This window comes from Otolemur garnettii, unplaced genomic scaffold (genome assembly GCF_000181295.1).
Source record: "Otolemur garnettii isolate 467f Iridium unplaced genomic scaffold, OtoGar3 scaffold00201, whole genome shotgun sequence".
Classification (NCBI taxonomy): domain Eukaryota; kingdom Metazoa; phylum Chordata; class Mammalia; order Primates; family Galagidae; genus Otolemur; species Otolemur garnettii.
This window is the reverse complement of record NW_003852596.1, coordinates 220,625-243,698: the sequence shown is the minus strand read 5'-3', so window position 1 is coordinate 243,698 and position 23,074 is coordinate 220,625. Positions and strand designations below refer to the sequence as shown.

The following is a 23,074-nucleotide window of genomic DNA, read 5'->3' as shown; positions in this document are numbered from 1 at the left end:
CATAACCTGGGGAATGTCTGTATATGGGAGGATATGCATAGATTATATGCAAATACTGCACCATTTTATATAAGAGACTTGAACATCCATGAATTTTGGTATGGTCAGGAATCCTGGAACCAAACTTCATGGATACCAAGGGACAACTACATATGCAAAGCACTTAGTACAGTTCTTGGTATGTAGTAAGAGCACAGTAAATGTTGGCAATTCATATTTTTTCTACTAGTAACTATTTTTTAAATGAGGAAACTTGAAGTTTAAAAAGACTGTGCAGGCTTGGAGCCTGTAGCCCAGCAGCCAGGGTGCCAGCCACATACACTGGAGCTGGCCGGTTCGAACCCAGCCAGGGCCTGCCAAACAACAATGACAACTACAACCAAAAAATAGCCATGTATTGTGGCAGGCGCCTGTAGTTCCAACTACTCGGGAGGCTGAGGCAAGAGAATCACTTAAACCCAAGAGTTTGAGGTTGCTGTGAGCTGTGACGCCATGGCACTCTACTGAGACATAGTGAGACTCTGTCTCTAAATAAATACATAAATATATAAATAAATAAAATAAAATAAAATAAAAAGACTGTGTAATCTAGGCATGGAGGCTCACATCTGTAATCCCAGCACTCTGGGAGGCCAAGGAGGGTGGATTGCTTGAGCTCAGGAGTTTGAGACCAGCCTGAGCAAGAGCAAGACCCCATCTCTACTAAAAACAGAAAAACTAGCCGGGAAGTGTGGTGGGCACCTGTAGTCCCAGCTACTTGGGAAGCTGAGGCAAGAGGATTGCTTGAGCCCAGAAGTTTGAGGTTGCTGTGAACTATGATGCCACAGCACTCTACCCAGCACAATAGAATGAGGCTCTGTCTAAAAAAAAAAAAAAAAGTTAAAAAAAATAAGAGGCCATATAACTTTCCCAAGTCATACATTTAGAAAGGGGGGGAGTCTAAAGTTTCCTCTGAGCCACTCCCCTCTATTGCTTCCTCAGTGTGCTAAGCACCTTTGTAGAACAAAGATAGGGTGCTGGGGCGGCACCTGTGGCTCAAAGGAGTAGGGTGCCAGCCCTATATGCCTGAGGTGGCGGGTTTGAACCCAGCCCCGGCCAAAAAAGATGGGGTGCTTTCAGAGCACATAAAAATGAGTACCTAATCTAATCTAATATTGTAGGAAAAGAATTAGGGCAGGTTTCTAGAAAAGGTGGTGTGTCAACTGAACCTCTAAGGTCATATAAGAGTTAAGCAGAAAGGGAAATAAGACCGAATTAGAGGCTAGAGGTTGAGGACAGGGACATTCCATCCAAAGCTAGAAGCTTGTCAAAGGCATATGAAATTAGAAATAGCAGGTCCAGGAAATTGCAGAACGGGTGAGGATGAGGCCACAGGGCCAATCAGGGGCCTCCATTTGGGCTATCAAAACACGACTTGTGAAATACTGGATGATGTCACTGCTTTCTCCCAAGGATCCTTTCTCTTCCAGTTTACCTTCCAGTTTTTCTTTTCTTTTCTTTTCTTTCTTTCTTTTTTTTTTTTTTTTTTGCAGTTTTTGGCTGGGGCTGGGTTTGAACCTGCCACCTCCAGCATATGTGGCATGCGGCCTACTCCTTGAGCCACAGGTGCGGCCCCCTTCCAGTTTTTCTTTGCTGGTCTGAATTAGGTCTAGACAAATCCTCTCCAACTCTTTCTATCTTTTGAAAGATTAATTCCTCATCTCAAAGATGAGATTTTCAACAAATGTTGAGAGGACCACAGTTCCATCTCTATTCTACTGTACTCCTCTTAGCTTTGTGATCTATTTGTGGATGGCTCCCAACATGCCCACGTTCCCCCTTAACTACCTAGTATGGATTTGTCTTCCATACATTTAATACCAAGCCTTCTTGAATCTTTGTATCTTCAGTCTGTGCCCTTTCTCAAGATAGCAAGTTCCATATGTTTGTTTATTCTCTGCTAAATAAAAATGGACTTGTTGATATTCTTCTAAAACCATCCCCTTTAAAATTAAAAAGATACTCCTTTGTTATTAGGATTCTAGGGTTTGGTCAACAAGCTTTCCATGACTTTATTATGGACCTGGCCACCAAGTAATGCCACCAGAACCACCTGGAGCTGTGGTTCTGTCTCTGTGAATTCAATTGACTCTAGAAGCCACAGAGCTTTCTACAGAGGTCTAACCAGAATATTCTTTTTTTTTTTTTTTTTTTGAGATAAGAGTCTCAATTGTCGCCCTTGGTAGAGTGCCATGGCATCAGAGTTCACAGAAACCTCCAGCTCTTGGGCTTAGGGAATTCTCTTGCCTCGGCCTCCCAAGCAGCTGGGACTACAGGCACCCGCCACAATGCCTGGCTATTTTTTGTTGCAGTTTGGCTGGGACCAGGTTTGAACCCGCCACCCTCAGTATATGGGGCCGGTGCCCTACTCACTGAGCCATAGGCGCCTCCCTCACCAGAATATTCTTATCCACCTCACATCCACCCCTATTTCATCTGGGTATGCCTTGCAGCAAACTAGCTTCACCTTGTAATCAGACCTTGACATTTTGTGCACCGTGTTCAGGGCATTCTCACTACCAACCACCCAAGTTGAGGAATGATCTTTCCTGGCCCTACCCCCACCCTCTTCCCTTCTTGTACAATTTTATTCATAGGGTCTCCCTGGCTCAAATATGTGGGTGACTATGAAAGGTTTGAGACAGATTGTGTTATGATCCATTATTTTACTTCCAAGAAACACAGTGTCCTTTTTGATTCACCAGGCAAGTTTCCACATGCTTGGGAGGGCTTCCTTTGTTTTCATCTGCACGGATTTTGTGTTTCTTGATTGTTGTGTATCTCAAAACTTTCATAATGACCCCCACACATATCACCACAGGTGAGGGCAGGTTTTAAATGCCTAGACTTTCACTGTTAGGGAATCTTTGTATCAGTCAGTGCAAAAACTAGCATTCAGCTCTACACTGAAATATAAACCATTTCCATTTTAGTTGTTGTAGAGGTGGAGGTGAGAGTATAACGTTATTCATTCAGCAGAAGTAACCAACTCAGTAAAGCCCTGCCAACATATTAATGATACACTTGCCCTGGTTTTGTGGGCTTATTGTCTGTCAAGCAATCAACAAACACTCCCTGAATGTTTCAGGCATTCAGCTTCCAAGAGCTCTGGTGCCTGAGAGTGTCACTCCTACTTACTGCAGCTGCTTTATTTTATTCTGCACCACATCTGCTCTGCCTTCTGCCACCCAGCTGCTGTGCTAGCTGCTTGTGCCATTGCTGGCCTCCTGCGTGCCCTGACTTCTGATGTCTAATGGACATCACCAGGTTCTGACCCTGCCCTCCTAGCAGGACCAGATTCCTGAACCCCATATCTTCCCTATATTTTGACTATCTGCCTGGCTCTGTGATGCATCATATCACCTGGCCCTGACAGGTACAGTCTCCTGGAAATGTAGATCCTGTGATAGGTCAGAGTTACCATATTTTCTGGTTCTTGTGCCCTGGCCCCTAAACTCCAGATTTTCATCTTACTATTTATTCTCAAACACTTCGCCAACTGGCATTTATATTAAAAAAAAAAAACACAAAAAATTTTTCCCTTCTAGGCTAGTTCACAAGCAAAGTGATGCTGAAGGGATTGTGGAAGTCATTTATGATGATTAGAGAAGAGCCATTTAAACAGGTTGAGAAGGATCATGTGCATGATACAGGCAGCCTTGAAGGGGGCCCCCTGAGAGTCAGGCCAGTGCAGGGCATGGCCTTCAACAAGATGAAATAGACCCTACTGTGCAGCCCAGTGACTTTGCAACTGTCAATGGGATTCAAGTTTTCTCTACTTTTTTTTCCCCCCGAAACAGTCTCACTTTGTCACCCTCGGTAGAGTACCATGGCATCATATCTCACAGCAACCTCAAACTCTTGGGCTCAAATAATTCTCCTGTCTCAAACTCCCAATCTCCCAGCTGGGACTATAGGCACCTGCCACAATGCCCAGCTATTTTTAGAGAGGTGGTCTCGCTCTGGCTTACCCTGTTCTCGAACTCGTGAGCTCAGGCAATCCACCCACCTTGGCCTCCCAGAGTGCTAGGATTATAGGCACAAGCCACCACACCTGGCCAATATTTCTCTACTTTAATAACAGTAATAGTTAACACATATTCATTCATTCATTCATTCATTCAACACATATTACTGCAGGACTAGCATATGCCAGGTACATGGCAGCTCTGAGTCTCTGCCCTTGTAGGGCTTACATTCTAGTGGAGAGAAACAGGGTAGAACAACCAAGAAAAACCTCTCTGAGAAGTGACATTTGAGGCGGTGCCTGCGGCTCAAAGGGGTAGGGTGCCAGTCCCATATGCTGGAGGTGGCAGGTTCAAACCCAGCCCTGGCCAAAAAAAAAAAAGTGACATTTGAGCTGAGACCTTGATAAGAAGACAGCCATGCAGAAATCTACAGAAAGACAATTCCCAGACAGAGAGACTTTTAAAACACTTCCCACTCAGCCCCAAGATCAAATCACTAAGCCTCTCAAAATACATCAAGCTCATTAAGAACATTTCAAGCCAATGGGAAAAGTGCATCCATTCTTAAAGTAGCATTTCTTATGTTCTACTCAGCATCCACGGGTTTGGGAAATGGTTGATCTGTGCCACCCCTGAGCTGGTTGCATTTTATTGCTCTATACAGATTTCTGAATATAAGGCAAAAGAAACTCTAGGCACCAAAAGCATATTATTGTAGCCACATGTTTGAACATGGAGACAATGAAAGGAAACAATAATCTGTGAAGTCATCGCATAATATAAACTAATGCAGTGGCTTTGGGAGGTCAGACAGACCTGGGTTTGAATTCTGGCTCAGGACTCACTAGCTGGGTGTCCTTGGGAAAGTCATTCAATCTCTGAACTTCAGCTTCCTTATTAGCAACAATAAAGTTTATAAGGATCATAAGGTATATGAATGTGCCTAAAACTTTATGCTGATATGTACTAAGTTCTCAATAATAGTTGGTTAATACATATTAATAACAATCTATATAAAGTGGTTGGGGATCCCCAAGCTCCTCCACAGAGCTTAGCACCATCTGGGCCCTGTAGGAGCCACAAAAGAAGTATCAGAAAAGGTTAATTTGCTCTTGTGTTCACCTAGCTAGCAAGTGTCAGAGCTGGGATTCTAACCCAGTGGAATCTAACTCAAGCATCATATTCTCTTTTTTTTCTCTCTTTTTTTATTTTTGGGATTCACTGAGGAGACAAAGAAATAGGTTGCACTGATTGCATTTGTTAGGTCAAGTCCCTCTTATAATTGTGTCCTACCCCCAAGAGGTGTGCCATACACCGTAACCCCCAGCCCCCTCCCTCCTCCTCTCCTGGCTCTCTCATTCCCTTACCCCTCCACCTTGTATTAGATCTTCTACTGCCTTCATATTAAAATTGTGTATATTGGATTCTTGCTTCTCCATTTTTTTTTTTTTTTTTTTTTTTGAGACAGAGTCTCACTATGTCACCCTGGGTAGAGTGCCATGGCATCATAGATCACAGCAACCTCAAACTCTTGGGCTTTAAGCGATTCTCTTGCCTCAGCCTCCTAAGTAGCTGGGACTACAGGCACCCACCATAACGTCTGGCTGTTTTTTGGTTGGTACTTGTCATTGTTGTTTGGCAGACCTAGGCTGGATTCGAACACACCAGCTCTGGTGTATGTGGCTGGCACCCTAGCCGCTGAGCTACAGGCACTGAGCCTGCTTCTCCATTCTTGCAAGCATCATATTCTTAACCACTGCATTTACTTCCTCGGCTTAGTTAGATGAATGGTAAATCACATGGTCTGAAGACAAAAGAGAAAGTTTGATAAAGGAAGTAGGTGTTGAAATAAGCCTTGGAAATTTTTAGGCTATGCCTAGGCTGAGAAGAGAGAGATGGAATTCTTGGTAGAAAAGCAGAAGACACAGTCCTGGGGACAAATAATCAAACTGACCTGGCTAGTTTGTGTTAGGGAAGAAACCACGGGATGTGAGATCATCAGTCTACCTGCTGCAAGTCTGGCAGCCCCCTTCCTAAGCAGATCACCTTACATTTTCTCTCTTTTCTTGCTCTTCCTAGAGCATTAACCAACCTGCTCTTTTTTCTCTTTTAGGCTATTTGAGACTCTTCAGTCACTCTTCTGGTCTGTATTTGGCCTTTTGAATCTATATGTCACCAATGTGAAAGCCAGACATGAGTTCACTGAGTTTGTGGGAGCTACCATGTTCGGGACATACAATGTCATCTCCTTGGTAGTGCTGCTGAACATGCTGATTGCCATGATGAACAACTCCTACCAGCTTATTGCCGTGAGTAGCTTTGCTTTACAAGGATGTTTACATGAGTTTCAGGAGGCATCACATTGGCCTGGAGCCCTCTGGAAGGAAGCTCAATGCAGGAGTCTGTCCACCTCAATTCATTTTATGGTAGCTTTCCTAGTTGTTAGACTGAATTCTTTCTTTCCAACGCAATTGAGCCCGGACTCTTAGTCTATTAAATTTTGTCATCTACTAGAATACGTTGTTCTAGTTCAGAAGACTTTCTGGTTACTGTTGAAATATTTTAAAATTTCTAAATTTATCTCTTTATCTTGATAAAGAAAACTCAGGGGTTTGAGCACAATTTGGCTACAACATAACACCTCACTGATCTCCCAGGGTCAATCCAGCTGATCTGGTTCTCTAGGCAGGAGAGCCCTATCTCCCTCCCAAAACTGAGAATTCCGTTAACAACGATGACCTTCTCAGAGAGTAAGCAGCTATTTTGTGATCAAATATGTATGAGTATATATGAGTAAACTACACTCCGTTATGAAGCACCCTGAAGCACGGTCAGTCCACTGTTGAATTTTTTTTGATCAGCTTGTTACCATTTAGATTAGCATTGTTCATTACTATAGACTAGAAATAGAAAATGGTAAAGGCATTGGATATGGAATCAGTTCAAGTCCTATCCTGGTTGTTGATGACAAAGTAATATGTAACCTTAGCATATTTTCTTAAAATTTGCCTATTGTTTCCAGAAGTGGAGTAATATCAACAGAGTTCTGATTATCTGAGGTCCCATTTAGTTGAGAATTAGTGAACTGGGATGTTTAGTTTCTACAGCAATGCTAAATCACCCGCTCTGGATCAGTCTGTTGAAAAGTTTTTGCTGTAACACAGAAGGCACAGAATCAAAAGACCCAAGTCTTGTTTTCCTTTGTAGATGCTATTTCTCAAATTTGGTTTGCCACCGAGGAGTCATGTAGGTTATAGGAAAGAAGCTTAAATTCCTGGTTACACATACATACGTGTATACTACACACACACACACACTGACATACATACACACATGTCTTAAATATTATTGGTAATAGTCAACATCTGTGGTCTATTTCCACTAAGGACAGATCAAAAAGGAATGAATGGATCTATGAGTGCTGCAGCAGGGGACTTCTGAATTACCTACTTGGAAGAACTTAACTTTTTAAATGACAATGAAATATATTCTCACAGATGAGGTTGTAGAAATTCTGTCATTGGAGAGACAGAATTTTTTAATATTTTTTATATAAAACTGTCTACCAGGATGGTTTAAATATTATGTATTTATGTAGCAGAGAAGGGAGGGGAGTATAGTGAAAAAATATTAGGAGTTTATAAACTAGGGACTCTAGTCCTGATTCTGTCATTTATAACTGAATGACTTAAGCAACTTGCTTTCCCCTTGTGGGCTTCAGTTTCTTCAACCAAAAAGTGAGGGAACTGAAGTCAATGATATTTATATCTTTGCAAGCTCTGATATCCTGTAAGTCTGGATGTCTACAGATGAACAGGATGGGCCCATGAGGTCCATTCTACTCTGAAATTCTGTTCCCCTGTTGCATTTGAAATGGAATATAGTCCACTTTCATATGCTCCTTCATTCTCATTCTCTCTCTCTCTTTCATTTAAACTCATCTAGGCCAAGAATTCTGAAATGATCTATGCTCACTCCTAATCTGTCTCTCTAAGAGGACAAGGGCAGACATGGAATCTGAGGAGTTGACTTTTCCAACTCCTCTGCCTAGCATCCTATCCTCTACTCTTGCCAAAGATGATAATATGCATGCTAAGGCATTTGTAGTTTTCTCACTGGGTGTCTGGCAGCTGAATGCTTCTTGTGACAGCAGAAAAGAGATTTTCTTGTCACTAAATGCAGGGCTGTGGTGTTTCCCACTGAGCTCAGTGACATTTTCTAGGAAGGGTGGAAATAATCAACTTCAGCTCTCCTGTCACCACCTGCTGGTAGTAGGTTTTATTTTAATGTCAGCTACTGCTGCACCTGAAGAAAAAACCTTGACTTAGGAGGGAGCCTGGGGTAGATGGCTTGAATAGGGTCTATGCCATCTCATACATCTGGGATCATGATCAACCATTCTGAATAGTACCTGCTGCTTTTGGAGCCTCTGGGAGCATATCTTTATCATTTGGAAATGTATCCAATGAGATCCCGATTTTGGACAACCTGATTCCAAAAATCTGTGGATCTTCTTAAGTGGTAAAGAACAACAAGTATTTAATTCCATTTAGATCATCTCTACCTCAGTAATCAATGCAGTTTTTATTTTATTTTTGAGACAGAGTCTCACTTGTTGCCCTCAGTAGAGTGCTGTGACATCACAGCTCACAGCAACCTCAAACTCTTGGCCTCAAGCGATTCTCTGTCTCAGCCTCCCGAGGAGCTGGGACTACAGGGGCCTGCTACAACGCCTGGCTATTTTTAGAGACAGGGTCTCACTCTGGCTCAATTTGGTCTTGAACCTGTGAGCTCAGGCAATCCATCCGCCTCAGCCTCGCAGAGTGCTAGGACTATAGGCATGAGCCACTGTGCCCAGTATCAATGCAGTTTTTAGAAGGACCATTAGTGGTGGCACCCATAGCTCAGTGGGTAGGGCGCCAGCCACATACACTGAGGCTGGCGGGTTCAAACCTGGCCAGGGCCAGCTAAAACAACAATGACAACTGCAACAACAATAACAACAAAAATATCCAGGCATTGTGGCGGGCACCTGTGGTCCCAGCTACTTAGGAGGCTGAAGCAAGAGAATCACTTAAGCCCAATAGTTTGAGGTTGCTGTAAGCTGTGACATCACAGCATTCTACCCAGGGCGACAGCTTGAGACTCTGTTTCAAAAAAAAAAAAAAAAGACTACTTTGGAGGAAAGTTATAGAAAGGGAAGACAAATTTCTCCTACTTCAAAAGTTATCACAGGTTGACTCAGTCTCCGTAGAGACTCAATTGTCAGTGTGCCTCACTGTTAATCTATTTGATGTACATTCTAGGACGGAACTCAAGAACACCAAGTAATAGCAATCCCTTGAAGGGCTGAGCTCTCTCTCTCAGCGCTCCACACAGGATTCAGAACTGTTGGGGGTGCGGATTTATGGCTCTGTATCAATCTGCATTTCTATGCCAGAGGAGGTCGCACCTCTGTAGTGTTATTCCAAGATATGGTGAGGAAGGGAATCATTCCAGCTGTGTTCAGTAGTTGCAGCTAGTATTAGCAAAGAAAGCTAGTCATGTTGTGTATTATTATTATTATAAATTACCTGTATCCTTCTATCTCCCTCAAGCTGCTTATTACCCACAGTGACACTTCTTTCAACACAGCCACCTTGTCACTGCTGTTGTTGATGTGTACAAACAAGTTCCATCAAGAAAACTGTTCTCAGCTCGGCGCCTGTGGCTCGGGTGGCTAGGGCGCCAGCCACATACACCTAAGGTGGCGGGTTCGAATTCAGCCTGGGCCCACCAAACAACAATGATGGCTGCAACCAAAAAATAGCTGGGCGTTGTGGCGGGCGCCTGTGGTCCCAGCTACTTGGGAGGCTGAGGCAGGAGACTCGCTTGAGCCCAGGAGTTGGAGGTTGCTATGAGCTGTGATGCCATAGCACTCTACCCAGGGGGATAGCTTGAGGCTCTGTCTCAAAAAAAAAAAAAAGAAAAGAAAAAAGAAAACTGTTCTCAAGGCCATTTTAATAAGATGCATCCATTAAAAAATACCAGATGAGAGAGATAGATCAGTCCCACAAAGTTCATTTACCTCAGAGCCTATTCCTACCCCCTACCCCACCTACAAAGAACATCTCTATTGCCTGAGACCAGTCATCACCAAACATGGGGCTCATGATAGTCTGTGATAAAGCCTCATTCAGCAAGTTAATAAGAACCCTTGGTCTCTTTGGCTGCTGTGGTGTATTCACTCTAATGCTGAGAATAAGTACACATCACTTGTCTCACTGAGCCACAGCTGCTGGGTGGCTTGGGGAAAGCCCAAATACATAGGATTGGTCTCCCTGAGGGTAGCAGCATTTGGAAGCTCAGATGATAGATGGACTCTCCCACTGCAGAAGACAGCCACGCAAACTCAGACATTCATCGGAACGAATCTGGCACTGCAAAAACAGCAGGCAAGGCTACAGAGAGCTGCTGCACACACTGGAGTGCCAAGGAGGACAGGTGGTCTCTCCGCCCACCCCCAGTCGTCTGGGACCAGCCTCAAACTCTCAAAGCAACAATTCACACATTGCACCATGATTTTTAACTCTCTAATCAGGGCTAAAAGCCAACTGTTAAGCACTTATAAGGCTACTCAGTTGTTAAAATAATACAGTATTTCCATGTCAGTTGGTAAACAGATGTCACTCCCAACAATTCCCTCTGAGATATCCCCAGACCTCCTTACAATCTAGTAACTTCTCATAATTTGGAAGAGCAGGTAGTATCTAGGACTCGGCTCTAGTACTATAGCTGGCCTATATCTGGATTGATTGGTTTCTTCAATGGTCTGAATATCACTTTAGTAGGCAGAACCCTAAAATGCTCTCCCCAGATTTCCCACCTTAATCATCAAGACTATGAATATGATGAGGTATCACACTTGTGATGAGGTTATATCACATGACCAAAGGGAGTTTGCAGATATAATTAAGGTAATTTATCAGGAAAGTTGTTTAGGTAGACCTAATCTAATCATACGAGTCCTTTTTTTGTTGGGTCCTTCTTTTTTTTCTTTTCTTTTTTTTTTTTTTTTTTTGGAGATAGAATTTCACTTTGTCGGTGCAAGCTAGAGTGCAGTGGTGTCATCATAGCTCATTGCAACCTCAAACTCCTGGACTCAAGTGATTCTCACGCCTCAGGTAGCCAGGTCTATAGGCACCTACCACAACATTTAGCTAATTTTTCTATTTTTAGTAGAGAAGGGGTCTTGCTCTTGCTCGGACTATTCTCAAACCCCTGAGCTCAAGCAATTCTTCCCACCTCAGCCTCCCAGAGTGCTAGGGTTACAGATATGAGGTACTATGCCTGGCACATACAGTAGTTTTTTTAAAAGCCGAGCTTTTTCCAACTGGTAGCAGAAGAGGATTACATCAAAGCACAAGGAAGATTTGATGTACCATGGCTGGCTCCAAGATGGAGAAGGCCAAGTGGCAAGAAATGCAGGTGGCTTCTAAAAGATGAGAGGTGCTCCCCAGGTATCATTGTAGATGAACTCTATAAAGAACAAAAATGAATTTGGAAGCATATTTTTCTCCAGAGCCTCCAGGTAAGAGCTCAGCCACAATGACACTTTGACTTCAGCCTTGTGAAGGCCAGTGTGACTGGAACAGAGTAAACAAAGGAAAAGGAAGTAGGAGATGAGGTCAGAGAATGAATGGGGATGAAGGAGGTATCACATATGATCTCATGGAGCATTATAAGGACTTGGGCTTTTACTCTGAGAATAATGGAGAGCCATGGGAGCCTTTTGAGCAGAAGAGGTACATGATTTAACCTACATTTTGCTGTGTTTGACTGAGAACAGACTGGAGTGGGGTAAGGGCTAAGACAGAGAGATCCATTATGAAACCATTGTATTAACCGAGACAAGAGCTTATGGTGGCTTAAACCACGGTGGTCAGGATGGCATTGATGAGAGGGAGTCAGATTCTGGATATATTTTGAAGATAGATTAGACGTGTTGTGTGAGTGAAAAGAGAGGACTCAAGATGATGCCAAGTTTTGGTTCTTTTTTTTGTCTCAGTCACTGGAAGGGTGGAGTTGCCCATTACCAAGAAGGGGAAGAGTGGGAAAGGAACATTTGCAAGGGGTGGGGGCAGAGATCCACAGTTGAGTTATAGACATGTGGAGTTGAGATGCTTATTAGACATTCAAGTAGAGATGCTGAGTAGGCAGTGGTCTACTGCTCTAGAGGACAGGTTCAAGCTAGAGATAGAGATTTGGGAGTTACCAGCATATGCATGGCATTTAATACCAGGGGACTGGATGAGATCACTAAGGGACTGAGTGCAGAGAGAAAAGAGAAGAGATCTGAAAATGAAGCCTGGGGCAGTCTGATGTTAGAGGTTGGAAAAATTAAGATAGATTGCACCAAAAGATTGAGAAAGAATAGCCAGAGAGAGAGGAGAAAAAGCAGGATAGTATACTATAATACTACATTGTTCTCACCCTGCTGATAAGGGGCACAGTGTGAGTTGAATTGAGGCAGTCTAACCCCAAGGCCCACATACAGAACCTCTACCATCCTACTGACACTTACCTTAAAGACAAGAAGCTGCTGAGGTGCACTTTTACTACAAGGGCCCCCGAACACCCTCTTTCCTTTCCTAGCTTTATCACATTTCTGAACTGTTCAGTCTCCTTGTCTTATCAGTTCCAGTGATGAAAGAGGTTTTTATAATCCTGAGGGGACAAAGGGCCCAATATGTGCCCTAACTTCTTCCATAATAGGAATCACTGATGCTTCATCCAACACACATTGTCTGCCTTTCTGCTCCCAAGAACTCTCTCTTAAGAAAACAGAAGAAAACACAAACCCATAGAACTGCCCAAACTATGGAAGCTATAAGTTTGAAAAATAGTATAACCTTTTTTCAAGCGAAGGAATTGCTCAAATTAAGCTGTAGGATTTTTATGACATTGGAGCAGAGCCATTTCAAATTTTAATAACTGTCTCTTCCCTTTGGGATGCCCTCAAGAAATCTAGGTATTTATTTTTCTCATCGCAGCTTGTGCTGTTCCTTGTTGCCAAACCATTGTCTGGAATCTGATCAGGGATTGCTGCATTTCACTAAGGAGGAAGCGAACATTCAGAACCACCAAGGACATTTTATTTTATTTTATTAATTTTGTTCGAGACAGAGTCTCACTTTGTCGCCCTTGGTAGAGTGTGGTGGCATCATATAGCTCACAGCAACGTCAGACTCTTGGGCTCAAGCAATTCTCTTGCCTCAGCCTCCTGAGTAGCTGGGACTATAGGCACCTGCCACAATGCCCTGCTATTTTTAGAGACAGGATCTTGCTCTTGCTGAGGCTGGTCTCGAACCTATGAGCTCAGGGCAATCCACCTGCCTCACCTCCCAGAGTGCTAGGATTACAGGTGTGAGCCACTATGCCTGGCCTCACCAAGGACACTTTAATAGTGCCTCCTTCCCTTGGGTAATGTGGAACCCGTGAAAATCTGCTGACAATTCCCTATCTGTCAACAATTTAGATTTTCTGGTAGCATCTGTAAAAGTCACAAGGCCTGGGTGCTATAAATTATATAAAGGGAAAGACACAGTTGATGCCTTTAGGAAGCCTGAAGTCTAGCTTACAGGGAAAAGTTAGACATCAATAAAAATAACAATAGCAGGCTTGGTGCCTGTAGCTCAGCAGCTAGAGTGCCAGCCACATACACTGGGGCTGGTGGGTTCAAACCCGGCCTGGGCCTACCAAACAATAATAACAACTATAAACAAACACAAAAATAGCCAAGTGTTGTGGTGGGCACCTGTAGTCCCAGCTACTTGGGAGGCTGAGGCAAGAGAATTGCTTAAGCCCAAGAGTTTGAGGTTGTGATAAGTTGTGATGCCATAGTACTCTACCAAGGGCGACAAAGTGAGACTCTGTCTCAAAAGAAACAAAAACAAAAACAATAGCACTATTGCCATGAGTATAGTAGCAGTGATAACAGAGAGAACCTGGCTCAAGAGTAGTCAGACTAGATTTGAAACCACCTGGACTGCCACTTAATGTGGTTTTGGACAACTTCACCTCTTTCTGCTTCATCTGACTTCTCTGTAAAAGGGGATGATAATTAGGCTTTTCATCTGCTGGTTACTGTCAGGTCTATTCCCTACCCAGTTCCTCTATCAAGAAAACTACATTCCCCACAATCCCCTGCCCTTTGGCTTCTGGGAAGCTTGGCCAATCAGAAGGTAAGAGGAGGGGAGAAGCTAGTATATTTCTCCATCATCCCTAACCTCCCTTAAACTGTGGGGCCTCCAGCAGCCCCTGTATCTCCTCTGGGTCTCCTGTCCAACTACCACTAGGCATCCCCTCCCTCCTTGGTGGCATCTTTTGCATGGCAGCTCCATCTTGACTTTAGCTTCTGTCAGAAAGCCCCAGTTTCTGGGCTGAGGTAGCGCTACCTGTCTCTGTTACCCCTCAAAATCCAGGGATATGAGGGCCTTCCTGCTGTCGCACATTTCTGAGTTGCCTTACTGTCCCCTACCTGTTTAGCTTCTCAGCTCTTCCGTCATCTGTGTAACCAATCTCTGTATTAAATTTCCTAGGTTTGAAAGAACTAGAGTGACTTCTGTTTTCCTGGCTGCATCTCCACCAGTACCTATCTGACTGGATTGTCATGAGGCAGATTTAGGAAGTATAAACTGAACTAAGCCTTGACGGATGAGTCAAATTGGAAACACAGAAATGTAGGGGAAGGAATTCAGAACTCATTTCTGTCAAAGAAACAGCTTGTTCACCAGTGGGGACAGGCCTGGTGTTTACTGGAGATAGTAAGAATGTAGGGCTAGCCTCACTCCTTTTGGCCTTTCATCCTTTGATTTCCTAGAAAATTCTCTTCAAATGGTAATGAAGTTCTCTCTACCCCAATGAGGAATTTTCCTTGGCAATGAGAAATACATAGAGGAGTTATATCTTTAGGAGCTACATGACAAGGTTCAGGGCTTGCATTTTAGAAAAAATAATAAAAGGGCCAGGTGTGGTGGCTCAACACCTAGCACTCTGGGAGGCTGAGGTGGGAGGGTCCCTTGAGCTCAGGATGTCAAGATCAGCCTGAGGAAGAGCAAGACCCCATCTCTACTGAAAATAGAAAAACTAGCTGGGCATCATGGCAGGAGCTTCTAGTTCCAGCTACTGGAGAGGCTGAGGCCAGGGGATCACTTAAGCCCAAGAGTTTGAGGTTGCTATGAGCTATGATACCATGGCACTCTACCCAGGTAACAGAGTGAGACCCTCTCTCAAAAAAAAGAAAAAGAAAAAAATAATAAAAGATGATGTCTGTTCTGTGGCCTCCCACATCTGCATTCTGGACCCTCACACGCCTGTCTACCTGGTTCAGAACAGCACCCCGGACTAACTGCCTGACCTGGACAAGGCCAGGCCTCTTCCGCTAAGCCCCAGCTGAGCTCTTTCTTAGTTCCCCATGGCTTAGAGAAGTCAATAATAGGAATACAATAAATAAAGAATATCTGGCATATAGACAAGCTTTAATTAAATGCCAAGCATTGACTAAATGTTTTGTTTTGTTTTTTGAGACAGAATTTCAAGCTGTTGCCCTGGGTAGAGTGCTGTGGCATCACAGCTCACAGCAACCTCAGACTCTTGCTGAAGCGATTCTCTTGCCTCAGCCTCCAAAGTAGCTAGGACTATAGGCACCTGCCACAATACCCTCAGCCTCCCAAGTAGATAGGACTATAGGAGCCTGCCACAACAATTTTCTTTTTTTGTTGTTGTTGCAGTTGTCCTTGTTGTTTAGCAGGCCCCGACCAGGTTTGAACCTGCCAGCCTCTGCCTAGGTTTTTTTTTTTTTTTTTGAGACATAGTCTCACTCTGTCACACCAGGTAGACTGCTGTGGCATCACAGCTCAAAGCAACCTCACACTCTTGGGCTTAAGTAATCCTCTTGCCTCAGCCTCCCAAGTAGCTAGAACTACAGGTGCCTACCACAAGCCCAGATAGTTTTTCTATTTTTAGTAGAGATGGGGTCTTGCTCTTGTTTAGGCTGATGTCAAACTCGTGAGCTCAAGCAATTCACCTACGTTGGCCTCCCAAAGTGCTAGGATTACAGACATGAGCTACTAGGCCCAGCCTAAGTGTTTTCTATGTATTATCATTATAACTATCATTAACAACTACCTTTTCTTGAGCATTTATTATGTGCCAGATACTGTACAAAACCTTTATGCATATCATCTCATTAAGTCCTTACAACAACTTTATCAAGTAGATACTACTATTAATTCTATTTTATAAGTGAGGAACCTGAAGCACGAAGAGTAAAGTGACTGGCCCAATAACCCACTCTTTATAAGGTCTGTCTGACCCAAAGTGACAACAATACCATACTTCCTCCTTTCCCACTTACATCCTAGGCTCCCAAACACTGATGCACAGGTGGCATCAGAGTTCCACCCAACCTCAGACTTTGTGGCTTCACCTGTCCACTTAGTTGGCTAACTCACTGACTGTTCCCTGGGTTCTAACCAGAAGGCGTCTCTAAGGAGCCTTTCCCTCGGTTCTGGAGACCAAACTTATTTCCTAAGCTAGCTCTCTTTTTCTCCTTTAGAGTCTCTGCCAGATTTCACACATCCTGTGTCTCCTCAGCTCTGCCCATAATACTCCTAGCCTCCTTACAAGAGCAGTGGAACAATCCACCCAAGAGCACTACACACACAGGGGGTAAATAGGTCAGTGCTACCAAGCTCATTCAACTAACACATCTTGCCTTGGGATATCTCAGCTCTGTTCTTTCCTAGACAGCTGTGTGTGCCTAAAGCCACTCTTAACAATATATCCGCACACGCAAACGACTGTACAACATCCAGGGAGAATGGAGGAGCATTCTCTGGGCCAACACTGCAGGGGGCACCAAAGGCTGACTTTTTTATTATTATTTGGAATTCATAGAGGGTAGAAAGAATTAGGTTACACTGATTGCATTTGTTGGATAAAGTCCCTCTTATAGGCTCGGCACTTGTGGCTCAAGTGGCTAAGGCGCCAGCCACATACACCTAAGGTGGCGAGTTCGAATCCAGCCTGGGCCCGTCAAACAACAATGATGGCTGCAACCAAAAAATAGCTGGGCGTTGTGGCGGGCACCTGTAATCGTAGCTACTTGGGAGGCTGAGGCAAGAGACTCGCTTGAGCCCAGGAGTTGGAGGTTGCTGTGAGCAGTGAAGCCAGGGTACTCTACCCAGGGGCTCAGCTTGAGGCTCTGTCTCAAAAAAAAAAAAAAAAAGGTCCCTCTTATAATTGTATCTCCTAAGAGATGTGCCATACACCATGACCCCCAGCCCCCTTCCTCCTTCCCTCTCCCTACTTATTCATTCCCCTACCCCTCCCTTGTATTAGCTCATCTACTGTCTTCATATTAGAACACAATACACTGGATTCTTGTTTCTCCATTCTTGTGGTGCTTTACTAAAAAAACAAATGTGTTCTGCCTCCATCCAGATTAATACAAAAGATGTAAAGTCTCCAACTTTTTAGTGGCTAAATAGTATTCCATGGTATACATATACCACAGCTTATTAATCCATTCTTGGGTTCGTGGGGACTTAGGCTGTTTCTATATTTTGGCAATTGTAAATTGAGTTGCAATAAACAGTCTAGTGCAAGTGTCCTTATGATAAAGGGATATGAAAAAATGCTCATCATCCCTAATTATCAGAGAAATGCAAATCAAAACTACCCTGAGATATCACCTAACCCCAGTGAGAATGACCCACATCACAAAGTCTCAAAGCTGCAAATGCTGGTGTGGATGTGGAGAAAAGGGAACACTTTTATACTGCTGGTGCGACTGAAAACTACTACAATCTTTTTGTTTTCTTTGTTTTTTGTTTTCTTTGTTTTCTTTGTTGCCCTTGGTAGAGTGCTGTGGCATCACAGCTCACAGCAACCTCAAACTCTTAGGCTCAAGTGATTCTCTTGTCTCAGCCTCTAATTCAACCTTTTGGGAAGGAAGTATGGAGAATCCTCAAAGAACTCAAATTAGACCTCCCATTTGATCCTGCAATCCATTACTAGGCATCTACCCAGAACAAAGGCTGACTTTTCTGACAGACTTCTGTGTCCTGCCTGGACCTGGCTTAGCCCTCCCCCTGGTGGTGTGACACAGCAACAGATTTCTTGGTTAGTGTGGATTGAAGCCAGATTTTGTCAGCAAGCTATGCACCTGCATCTGCTGGGGACAAGAGCTCTTCGCCTCAGAGTTCTCAGGGCATACTTTGGCAGGTCTCTGTTGAACAGCAGCCTGCCTCTGCTTCCAACAACAGCAACAGCCTTTGATTCCCGCTGCTCCCTGTTTATCATTTTGACAAAGATGCAAGTGGAGGCTCGGCACCTGTAGGTCAGCAGCGAGGGTGCTGGCCACAAACGCTGGGGCTGGAGGGTTTGAATCTGGCCAAGGCCTGTCCAACAACAATAACTACAGCAACAAAAAAAAAAATAGCTGGACGTTGTGGCAGGTGCCTGTAGCCCCAGATACTTGGGAGGCTGAGGCAAGAAAATAGCTTAAGCCCAAGAGTTTGAGGTTGCTCTGTCTCAAAAAAAAATGCAAGTGGAAATAGGAACAGGAGAAATGTAAGAAAAGGATTTTCCTTCCCTATGCTAAAAGGCAACCAAATAGGGAGGATGCCTGAGCTGCTCCTCTGAATCCCAGATTCAACTGAGGCGTTCATCAGGAACATCAGTAATTGTCATGGAGATTCTACCTTGGGTAACTCAAACAGACATGGGACCAACTATGCCAGTGACAGAAAGGTCTCAACACTCAAGAAATACCTCTCCCCATCTGCTAGCTCATGTCCTTTGCTTTTTCATTCATTTGCCTAACAACAAATTAATAATAAATATCTTTTGGATGGATAAATGAATGAAATTAACATATATGGTGCCGGCCTGATATGCTGGAGGTGGCAGGTTCAAGCCCCAGCAAAAAACTGCAAAAAAAAAAAAAAAAAAAAAGGTGTGGTTTAAAAGAATAGAAAAAAAAAGGAATTAACATATATTTACTGAGAGACTACTGTGTGCCGTACCACATTCTTGGCAGTGGTAATATCATAGGTGATAGGTGAACAAGACAGACTCAGCCCCTGTTCTCATGGAGTCTACAATTTAAGTCTATAATTTCAAATTTAACCACTTGCATTTTGTTTTGTTTGGGTGTTTTGCAGTTTTAGGCCGGGGCTGGGTTTCACCCTCTGGCATATGGGGCCGGCTTCCTACTCCTTTGAGCCACAGGCCCTGCCCTGCATTTCGTTTCTTTAAGACTATCCTTAACCTTTTTTGAGTCATGGACTTCTTTGATAATCTGAATAATAGGAGCAAGAAAAAAGCACATAGGAGGAAACATAAAGTTTAGGATAAAAGTTCACAGAGTTTACAGATATCCTCCCACTGTCATCCTGAAATTCCTCATCTTAAGATTTTGTCCCCAGTTATAATGCAACTATGCTTTGAGCTGTGAGTCGGTCATTTAGGACTCACTGTAAATGATACTGAGATTCAAGTTTTCATATGAAGCCAAGCAAATGAGAGGTGCCATGAAGGAAATGCACCTGAGGAAGACTGGAGAGGAAATATAGAAAGAAAAAAGATTAGAGGCACTGAAGGAAAAATGTCGCCATCACAGTTTGCAAAGGATCAGGCAAGATACAACAGTCCTCAAGCCAAAGGTGCCTTCAGCTTCTACATAAAATAACAATTACCAGTGGACATTGCTGAGATAAAAATGACTGTATTTCAAAAAAATTCAGAGCTGGGGTTCAGAAAGAATTGTCCTTTGCGGAAGACTTCACCTTTCTATGGCTTGGTCTCTGAACAATCTCTTCATAGGCTACAAACAACATTTATAGGCAAGTCAAATGCTCATGGCCAAAGGTCATTGTCCCAGAATGTGATTCTTCTCCTCTGCCATATTCCCATAATCACTGGAATCAGTTGACTAGAAAGCTAATGTAATGATATAAATGTTCTTTAATTTCTGAGAAGCTTGAGGTTTAAAAACTAAATGTGAGTTCTCATTTATTAATAAGGCCTGTCTCTCTTCCTGTGGTCACTGAAGCCCTGTGCTGTAGCTGGTTCAATGTGAGAGGCAGAATGCGCCAGGAAATGTCATTTGGCTGCACTACAGAAGTTGAAATACCCTGAGGAGCATCAGAGGTTACACCCCAGTGTATTACCCTGACTTTTGCTTACAATCTGATAGCAGAATTATATTATCTCTGCTACAAGGGTAAATCTGCTTGTTTAAAAAAGAAAATATTCTAGAGGCTGGAAAAAAAAGAAAAGAAAAGGCCAGGGCGGTGGCTCACACCTGTAATCCTAGCACTCTGGGAGGCCGAGGCAGGTGGATTGCCTGTGCTCACAGGTTCGAGACCAGCAAGAGCTGAGACTTTGTCTCTAAAAAACAGCCGGGCATTGTGGTCGGTACCTTTAGCCCCAGCTACTCGGGAGGCTGAGGCAAGAGAATCACTTAAGACCAAGAGTTTGAGGTTGCTGTGAGCTATGACACCATAGCACTCTACCAAGGGCAACAAAGTAAGACTCTCTCAAAAAAATTAAATTGGGCTGCGCCTGTGGCTCAAGAGTAGGGCACCGGCCCCATATGCTGGAGGTGGCTGATTCAAACCCAGCCCCAGCCAAAAACTGAAAAAAAAAATTAAATTAAAGAGAAAAATCTAAGAGTAAAATTGGGAGGGGGAAATTCATCATGTTTCTTTTTTTTTCCTTCGTAAGATTTTGCTTTTCCATCTGTTCCATTTCCCAGTTTCCCCTGGATATTAGAACTTATATAATTCCCAGGCCTATAAAATTATAAGCTAATCATGAAGACTTGATAAGAAATCTATTTATCTCTAATCCCCTACTAATAAATGTGGGACATATCAGGAATCTCCCAGAGGAAAAGAAAAGAAAGGATTATAGGCCTTATTCATTAGGAAATCAACAGAAATTATTAAAGTTTATACTGATAGGATTAGAACTCTCTCAACTGACTCCATCAGAGTTCCTGTGGCCCTAGGCCTAAAAATTCCTGGGAGTAGAGAGACTATACAATCTGTCTCAACTAGTCAATTCTGCTGTTGTAACACAAAAGTGGTCATAGACAATACATAAATGAGTGAGTATAGCTATGGACCAATAAGACATTTTTTATCAGTACAGAAATTTGAACTTCATATAATTTGTTTTTGAGACAGAGTCTCAAGTTGTTGCCCTGGGTAGAGTACTGTGGCGTCAAAACTCACAGCAACCTCAAACGCTTGGGTTTAAGCAATTCTCTTGCCTCAGCCTCCCAAGTAGCTGGGACTACAGGCACCCGCCACAATGCCCAGCTATTGTTTTTGTTGTTGTTGTTGGAAGTTGTCATTGTTGTTTAGCTGGCCCAGGCTGGGTTCAAACCCTTCAGCCTCAGTGCATGTGGGCAGCGCCCTACCCACTGAGCATGGGCACCGCCCTGAAGTTCATTTAATTTTTAAATGTCAAAAATCTTATTCTTGGCTCGGTGCCTGTGGCTCAAGTGGCTAAGGTGCCAGCCACATACACCTAAGGTGGCGGGTTCGAATCCAGCACAGGCCCATCAAACAACAATGACGGCTGCAACCAAAAAATAGCCGGGCATTGTGGCGAGGGCCTGTGGTCCCAGCTACTTGGGAGGCTGAGGCAGGAGACTCACTTGAGCCCAGGAGTTGGAGGTTGCTGTGAGCTGTGATGCCACAGCACTCTACCTAGGGGGATAGTTTGAGGCTCTGTCTCAAAAAAAAACAAAAAAAAACAAAAAAAACAAAAAAACCCCACCTTATTCTTTTGATTTTTTTTCAGTCACCGAAAAATGCAGAAAACCATTCCTAGCTCATAGATTTGGCCTCCCTTCAGTCCGTCTCCTTTCATCCAAGCCTTTATGTCATGGTTTATCCACTCCTACTCTAGTTGCTTCAAAATATGTCTCTCTTCAACCTCTGTAGACTAAAGCTCCATGAAGACAGGGACTCTGCTTTAGGCTTTCTTTATATTACCCTGGTGCCTGGCAAAATATGAGACACATAGTAGATGCTCAATATTGTTTCACTAATTGGGGAGAAACTTGGGGAAATCTCTGATCTATGGTTTGTCAACCATGTTAAAAAAATTACATAATGTGCATCTATATCCATTGCAAGTGTCTAGTGTTTGTAGAGCAATAAATTTCTATGGCAAAGAGTAAGGGAATTATCTAACTGCCTAGATGATGGATTTCATAATTATAATTAATAGAATGCTTTAATACTTTCTAAAGTGCATTTGCATATATTGTCTTATACTTGCAAGAGCTCTGAAAGTAGGCACTATGATCTACATATTACAGATAAGGTAATGGGCTTCGTAAGTTTGAGACTTGCCTGGGGTTGCACGTTTCTTCATTTGTTCATTCATTCTTTCTAAAAGAACGTGGGAGTCTGCTGCGTGCTACGATGTTTAGAAGCAATTTAGAAGATGGAAATACAGCCTGGGAGGCTAAAAGTAAGCTCCTGTTATGTGAGGCAGGAAGTTAGAAGACACCTGTTATGACTACCTGTGTACATGAGATTAGTAACAATCTCCTGTATGTTTTCCCATGTCTCGGGGATAAGACACACTGCTTCTGTCTAGGCTCAGAAACAGAAGCCCTGATTGGCTTAGTGTGGGTTATTTCTGAAAACAGCGGGTTGAGCTCAACAAACCACCACTGTCACCACCTATGATTGCTTCTGTTCTTCCCAAAGGAAAAGGCTCCTCTACTCTCCAACAGAGAGATGCAGGCAGGCAGGCAGAATAATCTGTGCCTCCTTGATCAAAGGGCTCAAATTGGCTCTGTTTTTTCCAACCGTTTTTAATCTCACAGCACACTTGAACCTAACTAAACTTCCATGGCACACTTAAATTATGTTGATTAAAAAACAAAAGTGAAAGGCTGTCTCTCCTAAAAATAGAAAAACTGGCTTGGTGCCTGTGGCTCAAATGGCTAACGTACCAGCCACATACACCTGAGCTGGTGGGTTTGAATCCAGCCC

General features: G+C 43.4%; 1 protein-coding gene across 1 annotated transcript in view; it reads left to right on the top strand.

The window, feature by feature from the left end:
* The window catches only part of TRPC5 (transient receptor potential cation channel subfamily C member 5), a 414,644-nt gene that overhangs the window by 328,928 nt on the left and 62,642 nt on the right, over positions 1-23,074 (top strand). Inside the window, exon 7 of the mRNA XM_012812309.1 lies at positions 6,121-6,316. Coding sequence (XP_012667763.1) covers positions 6,121-6,316 — 196 coding nt within the window. The remainder of the gene's footprint in view (positions 1-6,120; positions 6,317-23,074) is intronic.